The sequence below is a fragment of the Lissotriton helveticus genome, chromosome 6 (assembly GCF_964261635.1).
Source record: "Lissotriton helveticus chromosome 6, aLisHel1.1, whole genome shotgun sequence".
Taxonomy (NCBI): Eukaryota; Metazoa; Chordata; class Amphibia; order Caudata; family Salamandridae; genus Lissotriton; species Lissotriton helveticus.
The window spans coordinates 2,043,214,120-2,043,225,514 of record NC_136067.1 but is presented as its reverse complement, the minus strand read 5'-3'; the positions used below and the strand labels follow the sequence as shown (position 1 = coordinate 2,043,225,514).

Below are 11,395 nucleotides of genomic sequence, written 5' to 3'. Positions count from 1 at the left end.
CCTGATGTGTGCTCGGCTGCTTTATTTGACCCTCTGTAATGTGATTTTACTGATGCTTCTTTCAATAAAAAGAGTTATAAAATATATATATATATATATTACAAAAGAAAAAAACAATCTGGACCAATGAAAAGGATGTACTTCTTTTGGGTAATCTATTGGGGAACAGAATAGCCCACTGACCAACGAGCACCCAAGAAGCACTGGAAGATGCTGAACAGGTGGAAGCCTGAAGGTAACCAAGAGGAAATTAGCAGGAACGCGACAAACATATAATGTTTTTTACTTTTATTTTTACATTTAGTTTGGCTTTGTGAGGTCACACAGAGTAAGACAATAGAGGAAAAGAGTTCCTTGTATGCGACGCAGCTGTTAATTCATACTAACAATACCCTGCACATAATTGTGTATTTCCTAACACATCCATGGTATTGTACTGTTTTGTATTGCTCCATGAAAGGGATGTACACAAAAAGGATCTGGAGCCAGTGTTAACATTTCACAGATTTGGCAAATGTTGCAGCACAGAAACGTACCATCCTTGGTCTTTCAAGATATACAAGTGTGTTCGAGTGTCCCCGAGGTGGGCGATCTTTTAACGAATGCCCGGCACTCTGGACAGATGCTGCGTTTCTCTTCACGGGACTTTGATGCCCAGGATAGGTCTGGATGTCCAGCAGTTTTCCCGGCTACCAGGTTCACATATGAGTACACGGAGGACAGCGGTTTCATGGCCACTTCTTCCCCAAGTCATGAATTCAAGATCAATTCTTCTGACTTTTTAGAGGGGAGATGCTGACATCACACAATCCCATCATATCCTTGGATCCCACACTTCTTGCCTGCAATCTGGCAGCCGAAGGTCAGTGCCTCCTGAACACTCTTACCTAAAAGCAACACAGGGAGAAGTATGAAATGCACTACAGACGCACAACATCAGGACCGCCCAAACCACCATTTTTAGGGGATGCTACAGGCTGAGGCTGAGAAAAGGGGAAATGGTGCAAATGTTGATGTTCCATCACTTGCCCAGGTGATATCTACTAGAAGAAACTGGCACAAGGAGTAACAACTACAGCTTATGCAAAGCCTCACCACACATTTGCAATAGGTGTATTGTTTAACAAGATAGAGGAAGGCAAAGTCTGGCCTCTATTGCAACTGATTGTTGTGTTGCTAAAGAGAAAGCTGATTTGTAAAAGTTTTTCTTAACACTATAACTGCTTAAATTTTGGGCACAGCGAGGTAGAAGGATTTTCTATTTTTTTTATGTTCAAACGTCAGAATCCAAGGCTCTGAGTCCCGGTGTTAGCAATTTAGCCCCCAGATTACACCTCCTCCCAAGTTGAGGGGTTTAGGCAGGTAGTTCTGCAGAGACTAGGAATAGGTTTCTCAAAGTCAGGTTTCCTACCACAATGAGGTACAGGCTGGGCAGAAGGGGGTGAAACAACGCTGCTAAGAGACACTGAGAGCTACATACCAGTAGAGAGGGTGAATATCACAGATGCATTAAAGGTATCACCAGCTCCTAATGTGTCCACCATAACATCAGGAGGAAAGGCGTCGGTGTGAATTAATGTTCCATCAGGACCAAGGGCATCAGCTCCTTTCTCCGCCCAGGCACAGATTAGGTAGGCTCTGATCACACAAAACAAATGCATGCATTATCGACCCAATTCAGTACAAAAGTGTTCCATTACAGATGGACCAAAAACTTAATTTTCTCTGTGGGTGATTTTGAAGGGTTTTATTGCTTTGTCAAAGCGATTTTTGTCTCAATATGTCAATTAATTTCTGCAAGCTTTCTTATGCTGTTAAGTTTGCACAAAGCCACTCTTTGCTGGCTTCTTAAATTTCAGCTGGAAGCAAGACCAGTACAGCGAAGGGGAAAGGTAGATTTTATGTGACACCTGGAAAACCCATGCTGGAGACGTTGTTACAGGTACAAGATCCGGTACAGAGTTACAAAGTGTTTAAATCGAAATCTAACAACTTGTTTTTACAGAAATGTTAAACTAATTTCGACATAGCCAATTCACATATTTCAGGAAGGGTAAGCACTATCTACCTAGGAGCTCTCTTTCAATTCTCTGTCCTATTTCGAATCAAAAGTTCTACAAAGTCTGAGAGTCAATCAAGGACACACAACCTTCACTTTTTGCCCCAACCCTGCTCCCTCTCAGTGAAAATGCTATATTGTAAACAAACACATGTATGGTGCTTCAGAAACACAACATCTAACAGGATTCCAACTAAAGAAGTAAGGATGCCAGCTCCAGAACAATCTTTGTGTTGATACCATGACTGTGAGGAATGTCATTCTCAGGTGTTCATCCCAGGTCTCCCTATGATCTCCCAGTTGTGGATAACAAACTGAATAAACTCATTACAAGAGCTCTGAACCCTTCAATCATCAAAACAATATCATAAGTAAGAAAAATAGAGATGACAGAAACAGCAAAGGTATCCACTCAAGTCATGTTCACAACATCACGGACTGTGTCGCCCACCCACCAGCCTGGGTGGGTCTTCCTTACCCTTTTCTCATGCGGCCGTACAGCCCTCTGAGCGCCTCCGAAGCAGAATGAAACCCGAAGTGCTTTGCCACATCCTTGCTCACAAACACCTGCGGTGAGAAATTAAGAAAATAAGGTTTCATTAAAAACACACAATCCCCCTCCCCCTCTCACTTTCATGCAACACACCAGAAGTAGAGGCAACAGTAAGGAGCACAGACCACGGTCCACCCTCCTGAGACCTCTGCACCTACAGGGGGAGTAATGAGTGCGGACACATTGGCATCTACATCAGCACTCATGTGCGACCAGTTTATGAGACTGGCCATCTCAACCACGCTAGACGGTCCTTCATCAGGAAACATAAACAACAGGACTTTAAACCCACTACAGCCATCTAATGTACAGTTCTTTGAAAAGAGGACTGCAGAAACTATCCACAATCCACTCAAAGAACAGTTCCAGCCTGGACATGGTTTCAGGGGTAAAGACGAGCTCCTCTGCATCCCACCATGGGAGGCACAAACATTCTGGTGCTACATCACCTGCCTACAGAGTTAGAAAAAACAGATCAATAAATAGTCCTCTAAATACACTCTCTGAGCATCTGAACTGCTCTAGAGTGTGTTTGTGCTGTCTCAAGTGAGTAGACATTTCACCCTCCCAACACAACCTTTTCATGCAGTACCCCGTGCCTGAGCATTCTTAACAAACCTATGCAATGTGAATACGAAGCAACGTCACCGCCAGGTAGCCAGCCTCAACATTACAGAAGAAAAGGATTAGAGAAGTCAAACCTAGGAACACTTCAACCTGGAAACATCACATTCAAATCTCTGTGACTGAAGCAGCATTCGGGAAAGCAATCATCTGTTTCTTAAGAAAGCAGAGAAACTCTCTCTCCCTACATGGATACTGTTCCATTGCAAAGCATGGTAGCAGCCGCCTGTCTCAAGTCTAAGACCACTGAGACTGGGATGAGTAAAATGGCATTTGAGCACTAGAAAGTGTAAAAGTTCTCAAACGTTTGCAAGAAATTAAATCATGTTCCTTAGTTTTATGTACCAGTCCTGGAGGTATGCCACAGAGTATAACTGCACTCCTAAAGAAGATGAGAAGAAACAATTTCTCTGGAATATGACAACAGAAATAAACTTGAAAAGACTAGTCAATTTGGCATATTGAGAAATCTACGTATCAACTTTCGCACACCAATGTGTTCGGATTTCAGTTAATGTCCTAAACAAAGGAATGCTTTATCCACGGTAAGGTGCAATGTTCTGCTCCTCAAGGAGAACCTGGAAAGGGCTAAGCTACAGAGGGGCAAGTAAATATTCAGAATTTCTTTCTCTTGACCTATCCTCAATACAAGAAAGTCTACAGAAACAGAAGAGTTCCACAGACGAGAAGAGCTGGTATCAGAGCAGGGCGGCAGCAGAACTTCTCCGAGTGTGTGGTCAGGATAGCTTGATCACAGTTCAAATGAAGAGGTACTATAGTCAATGACAATTAAAGAATGAGTCAGTGAAGCAGTGAAAGAAAAATAACCCAGAGTAATAGAAGCCAGAGACATATGCGCATTTCTCATGGCTTTTGCTGATGGGGACTAAGTTGCTAAAAATAGCCTGAAAAAAAGTTCAAACGAACTGGAAAACAATTTTTTAATTATATTCATTGTACTTTTTACCTTAATTTACACCAATGTGTATCTGTAATTTTGCATGCCTTTTACAGCATGATTGTTTGTACTTTTATGGAAGAAAGGCTGAAAGCTCAATAAATTAATCAAATCACAAGTTCTGCATCTGCTGTGATTTTGCTACTGCAGGGTCAGCCGGCCATCTCACTGGTAAACAGTGGCGGAGTCAGCTGTTTCCTCTAGAGTATGGTTCTCCTATGTAGATCAAGAAGGACTTGATGTTGGCTAGGAGCCAGAATATCCCCTGCCACCCCATTTAGATCCATTGAATGCAATTGGATCATACGTTGGTGTCCTGAAAATCAGCCATAAATCTAGAACAACTTTCAACACCCTTGCTCAACAACACCCCTCTGAGTCTTTGGGGAGGGGCCGCAACCTAATTCTCCAAATCTTCAATATTACCAACTTTAGAAACATTAGGGGACAGGAAGGCAACTTGCTGTTAGAGCCTAGAGGCTTGGGGCAAGTGTTATGGGGAAGAATTGTAGTAAAAGCACAAAGGCAGATTATATATGGATTTAGCACTACTTTTGATATTCCAGATATGTCAACTCCATGCAGATAATAAAACTGGCATAAACCACGGAAGCAACAGCATGTGGAACAGTCTGATTAAGATCACCCACACTTTGGTTACAGGCCATAAAACAAGCAATAGTGACATCTATACAGTAGGAAGGGATGTTAAATTTTGGGGAAAAAAAGGCGCATAACCTCATCAAGAGCATACGGACAAAATAATCACATCTAGACACTTACTTATTTTTAATGCTGGTCAGATCTCATCTTATAGACCCATTAACTATCCTTCTTCTTGGTATACAATCGTGTTTGGGTTGCCACTTACAAAGTCTCCATAGCCGAATAGTTGATAGAGGTCTTCTCTCTCTTTCTCAATCTCCACAGAGGTGGAGATTTTCTGGCCTTCTGGCAGGGTTTTGTTGTAAGCGTCCACCCTTTGAATCATCTTCACTTGCTCGTCAGCATTCCTCCCCTTCAGTCATAAAGAAAAGCATTTGTTAAAGCAACTGGGCTGGAGTAGACCAGCAAACGAGCATGCTAGAAAATGGTAAGTATTTAGAAGTGTATTCTATTTCAAGTTCCAGTGCTATGGTTATGTGTATCCACACGCAGGTAAGAGTGTTAGTATTTCAGGGACTCGAGTTATGGTTCTTTGGACTGATAGACCCAAGACTCCAAGACTTAGGCCACTGAAGCTCAGCACTGGGAATCAAGGGTGGGTTTCAAGTCAGTGGAGATTCAAATGCCCTTGTGTGGTAGTAACTAGATAATGCTTTGTGAATGTACCGCTACAACTAAAGAGTCGAGACAATATGCATTTGTAAGACAGACTCTTAAAATAGTGCAACGAGAAGGAGGAGTATTTATTCACCTAAGAAACCCAAACTCATAACTCCTTCCAACTTGAAAGCAAATTCATGCTCATCCAATGGAATAACCTACTTTTTAGGAACAATCCAGCAGCCCACTCAAAGGATATAATCTTAAGAATTCACAAGCCATGAGTTTAAGAATTTTATCACTTGATAGTGGTGATCATAATAATAATGTTTTAGACAATGTTTCATACCACAAGTCTCCAATTTCTAATTCTTTAAATAACAGATGGTAATATCATTCATTTTAATGGTACTCACAAAATATCATACAGCATTAAGGAACAAGATACACTCAATTGAGCGCCATTCACTGTGAATCTACAGCTTGAACCAGAGAGCTTTTGAAACGTGACAGCTCAGAATGCGATGGTTTCGTAGAGCCGGCCATCATTAACTCCAAATCTTAAGGACCTACTTGTCTGAGACTGTCTACAATATTCTAATGCTGAGGCTGTACATTGCTCATAGCTGATGTAATCCATGCAGTTGGGTGGGGGTGGCCTGCACACCCCAGACAACTAACCTTAATGCAGTACTTACTTTCAAAGGCAAATCAATAAACTGTAATCTCGCCACTACTGACATGACACACACTTTGTGAATGTATTGTTGCCCTCTAGCCACAAACCTACACCACTGAGATTAGCACGGTTTAGAAACTGGGGGTTTCATGCCTGAAAATGATCATGAACAATGCATCCAATGTTTAGATCTATAGGATGCCCAACGGGCAGACAGAGTCTGTTCATCCTCAGAGACAGATTATTTCTATGTGTGTAGCTCGCATGCACAGACGGTAAGACTATTCAAACGTTATTCAAAGGTAACTGGGTGAAGGGCCTTCTTAAGAGGGATCCAGTTAGTAGGAAAAACTGCAACGGGTAATAAAAATACCTCCTTGGCAATCTTCTGACTTTTTATTAAGGATGGCAATTAACACTGATGTTATTAGCAACTATGGAAAAGGGAGGAGCCAAACAGGAAGATCTAGAAGTGGATACAGTAGAGGTTCCAACTGATAAAAGCAAAAATCACAGACAAAAAAAGTTGTGTGGGGGGAGAACATGACACAAAATAAGTTAACAAATGAGTTGCGATGGACCCATTAGCTGGAAATGCTTCCTTATTTATGATTTGCAAAGGAACTGATGTCACAGAAAAATACTCTACTTTATGTTTGATTAGGAGCCTCAGATACAACTTTAAGAACACATGACCTTGGAAATGGCACTTTATAAGGCTTGTATAAGACCTGTGTCCTGAAACTCATGGCATCTGCTTGGCACACAAAGAAGAAGCACACGTTTGACATAATTTGCCAAGTGCTGATTTCCGCAGTACCCCTGATGCCTTTGATGCCTGTAGCTCTACACGACCTGCAGACACCCCTCAGGGTGAAATGCACGCAGAAACGCCAAGGCAGTCAAAACACTTCCAAGATAAGATCCATCCTTAATAATTATGGGCGGGCGCATGGGGCAAATTTCCAAAAGACTTCACAAATGTGCTCAGCTCTACAACCCATTACCTATTGAAACAGATCAAGCAGTCAGATATTCTTGACCTTAAAGTGCATGACAATCCCACCTCCTAAGAGTATGTTTAAGTGTTCTCAAAGGTAGATGATGGGTGCCCTGTTAACTTGCAACACTCTATAAGGTGGCATTTCTAGAACCAAAGAACCAATCCTAATCATGGAGGAAAAAAGACCAGAACCTGTTCAACACAGACCCTTCCCTCACACATGACAATCTGAATACACTGTTGATAAATAACAAAATGCTTCCTTACCTAAGAGAAGGCATGCACCAACTAACAGATCAACAACCAAGGACCAGTCACCAAAAAACGCAAATGGCAGGAAGGCTTTGCTAGCCAGCATCGAAATACCTTACAAAGCTGGAGCTGATTTCAACATTTTATATACTATTTTGGCAAAGAATCTCCTTCCCACTCTCACACCCAGATGAATCTCACTTTCCGAAAGACTTGTTCACCGGCAACAGAGGGGTTTAGATTTTAAGGCATTCTGGAGAGTTTAGGAACTGGATAAAAAGTTAGTTATCCTTCTGCTATGCTGAAATATTCTGTAATGTATGTGAGGCTGAGTTCTGTCAATTTAACAGATTCCTCGGGCCATGGTTCTTTTGAGCAAAAACATGCAACACCTCTTACTGTTCTAAGTAATACAATCCCTTGAGGGCCAATGACGTGGACACTCACCTCCCAATGGATCCACTTGTATTGGGAAAGATCCACTTTTTCGAAATCCTCTGCAGAAACATCAGGCAAATTCCTAATACAGGAAAAAGGAGAGTTATATTAAAGTCAATACGCCCACATGCACCGTACTTATGGTGTACATGCGCGTTTCGGACCATATTCACAAAGATTTTTCCCCTGAGTTATATGTTACTCAGGAAAATTCAGGAGTAATTTTCAACTACTCACAGAAACTTTGTAAATTAGGCCATGTCTGCTCAAATGTTTGTGGGTGAGTGCATATATTTTCTGCTCACTGATCTGCCTGTTTTTCTTTCAGACTGAATAAGAGTTTGTGACAAGTGTACATTTGTACAACTGTCCCTGTGTTACTTCTCTCTCTCTCTGCATTTCTGTATAAGGTCTGCAAATGCCCTTGAATGGATATGTGTTTATCCATCTAAGCAGGTCTTTACTACAGCTAATGGACCACTGCTAAGGGTCACACTGTTTGTAAAAGGCCCTAAACACGAGCTATATTCCTGAGCCACAGGCACAGCCTGACACAGTAGGTATAACCTAATAAAGTAGGGCCTTAATGGCACTCAATAAATGTAGTCAAGGCTAGGCAAGACAATTCAAGTTTTCATTATCAGCTATATTCCTATAATGAAGAATGCTGCACAACTCCAGTTTAGAGCTGCTAAGATCTCCCAGTGGGGTCATGATCACATCAAGAGACAGTGTGTATTCTACAGATCAGGAACCAAGTGAGATCAGCTAGTCCTTGGTTAATAATAACTTACATGATGTATGCGCCTATTGACAAGTCCTGTAGATAGAACACATCTATAATGAGCCTACAACAGTAGTTCGGGCTGTTGGCCTTGTGAATTGTAGTTCTTACTGTCACACAAGCAATGTGAAATAAAAGTTATGACACCCACTAAAGGGTCGCTCACAAAAAGATAGAGAAAGCAATGTATGTAGCATAAATACTGGCCAAACAATGTTGTCCACATATAGAAATTGTGCCATGCAACCAAACTCACCAAGAAGCACCTGAAGCCGAGCATGCTAGACTTGAATTTGAATCGTGATGAGATTCAACACAATATTAAGGGGGAAGTAATCTTGGCTGAGATTTTATATTAACAAGGCAATATTTTTGTAAAGAATATTATTGGCCAGTTTATATTTTCACAGTCTTTATATATGCATCTATTATGCATGTGGTATGTGTATGCCGAGAACCTAGCCGAAAAGGAAGTGGAGCGCTGCACAGGGTTATAGGCACCCATATAGTCAACTAGTTATAGGTGAAGTAGCTGGTTGTTGGATTCCTACTTCCTTATGATGTAGTATCCTTTAAAAAGGTGACTCTTCCAATCTTTCCCAAATTGTAGTAGCGTTAAGACGGTCCTGGTGGATCTGGGGTTTTTATTAAATATCCTGAGTGCACGGATTCGGATGCCTTTTTTTCTTCTTTTTCACACTTCTTAGTTTCCAGGCTGATACTGTCCTGGCTGCGGGTACGCAGAGAAGCACCAGAGAGAGTGACCTTGTCGGCAAGAAAAGCAGGGTGATTGTCATACCAGTTTTGTAGACAATGCAGCTAGTTATGAAGATGGTGCGTGTTGGCTGGGGGAACCAATGGAGTTCCACCAAGATGGCAGGGATGTGATCATAAGTCTTCTGGTCCTGGATGACACCTGATGTATTATGTCGGAGGCCATTAAGGGAGGACAGTGTGAAGTCTCAGAGGTCATGGAACAGGGTGTTACCGCCATCCAGATCTGAGACTATGATGGTCTAAACAGCAATTTTGGAGTTGCTTTCAGGAAGAAATTGTTTCACTTTCTTTAAAAGAGAATGCTTAAACTAAACAGTCTTCCTCTTTTGTCAATGTGTTCCTTCAGGACGAGGATAGTGTTCAGGGTGAATCTAGGCAACTTGGTATTCTGTGAAAATTGTGTTCAGAAGCTGTGAAGGTTCATGTCATTGATCCAATTTTCTACTATTTCTTGTTTGTTCTTGTAAAATAACAGAAATTCTGTCTAGTTTGAGTTGAGCTTCAGGAAAACACTGAACATCCAGATCTAGATGAGTTGCAGGCACTGTTTGAGTAGTTGTGTGTCATGAGCAGAGGAGACTGTCAGATAGGATTGAGTATCGAGTGTCATCAGCATATTGTTGTGTCTTGATGCTGTTATTTGCTAGTAGAGCTTCCAAGGGGCTCCATGTAGAGGTTTAAGATGACAGGAGACATATAGAACTCCGGGGCGCGGCAGGTAAAAGATCCTTCTGGTGCCTGGGGAGAACATGTGATGGTTAGGAAGGCACAGGAGAGCCAGTGAAGGGACTGCCAAGGAATCACATTCAAGACACCAGGATGTGGATGAGAGTTGGACGGTCAAATGTGCTGAAGGCAGCTGGGAGGTCCAGCCATATCAGGAGTGAGGGGGCATCTTCAATACGACGTGTAAAGTAGCTTTAGCGTAAACTGGATTCAGATTACTAATCATGTAGGAGATGGTTAACCCCTTCCACGCTCGTGACGGAACCATTCTGTCACGAGCCACGGTGGGGCTGTGCTGGTGACGGAATGGTTCCGTGTAGGCCCTGCCGCTGCCCCTGCGCGGCGCTGATTTCGCGCCTGCGCGGCGTGTTCTATTGAGTGGGTGGGGCCGTGACGGAACCATTCCGTCACAAGCACAGCGCCACCGCGGCTCGTGGCGGAGTGGTTCCGTCAGGAGCATGGCGGCGTCGTGCGGCTCCCCCCAATCCCCCCAGCGCCATGGCGGAATTACCGTTGCGGCCAAGGGGTTAACTGATGTGATCTTGGAGCTGAGTGGAATCTAGCTTTTCTTTTATATCTTACAACATTCTAGTGTATGTTTTTGAGTTGTATATTTTACCATATAAAATGTATTTACTGCTTCTCTGTAGCTGGAGACAACCTCAATGTGTGAGGTAAAGATTAGAACATGCCACTTCCAAGGGAGATGGGGGAGGAAGTGCTAAGGTTTGTTGATCCACCATCCCAAAGTGAAAAGGAGAGGGAGTGTCAATGTTTGACTCGTGTATCATCCCTAGAGTGGAATGCAAAAAGTGGCCGTGGAACAGATGACTGTTTTGTAATGAGATAGCATAGGGAAAAATAAGTGAGTTCACAAATAATGTTGTTAACCCTTTGCAGCAGTTACATTTTAGAGCATTGCCAAGAAAATATCTGGTAAGTACAAAGGTCGAGCCTGCTGTTAACCTACAGATGACAATAGCAGCAATCCTGAGAAGCACAGAAATACCGAACCGGTACTTGTAGAACTACCTGTGAGCACCTAACAGCAAGTGTACCAGTGAACTGTGTGTGAACCATGAACAGGAAGCAGGACTTCTAAGTTAAACCAAACTCCCTTTCCATGTAGTCCAAGATCGAAATGTACTGAGCAATTACCCTACCTGAACCATTAAAGACATACTGAATATGAGTTGAACGATAAAGTTAGGATTAAATATTACTTTTCAATGTGTCTTGGAACAGTTATACACTGAAGAGCAATCCCAGCACTTTT

General features: G+C 42.3%; 1 protein-coding gene across 6 annotated transcripts in view; it reads right to left on the bottom strand.

Moving 5' to 3' along the window:
• Positions 1–273: 273 nt before the first annotated feature.
• The window catches only part of KHK (ketohexokinase), a 76,290-nt gene continuing 65,168 nt past the window's right edge, over positions 274–11,395 (bottom strand). For all 6 annotated transcript variants that reach the window (XM_078650065.1, XM_078650068.1, XM_078650066.1 and 3 more), the window contains 5 exons: positions 7,842–7,914; positions 5,066–5,212; positions 2,538–2,626; positions 1,481–1,638; positions 274–887 (listed from right to left, as the gene is read on the bottom strand). In XM_078650065.1, the coding sequence (XP_078506191.1) occupies positions 802–887; positions 1,481–1,638; positions 2,538–2,626; positions 5,066–5,212; positions 7,842–7,914 (553 nt within the window). In that variant the 3' untranslated portion in view covers positions 274–801. The remainder of the gene's footprint in view (positions 888–1,480; positions 1,639–2,537; positions 2,627–5,065; positions 5,213–7,841; positions 7,915–11,395) is intronic.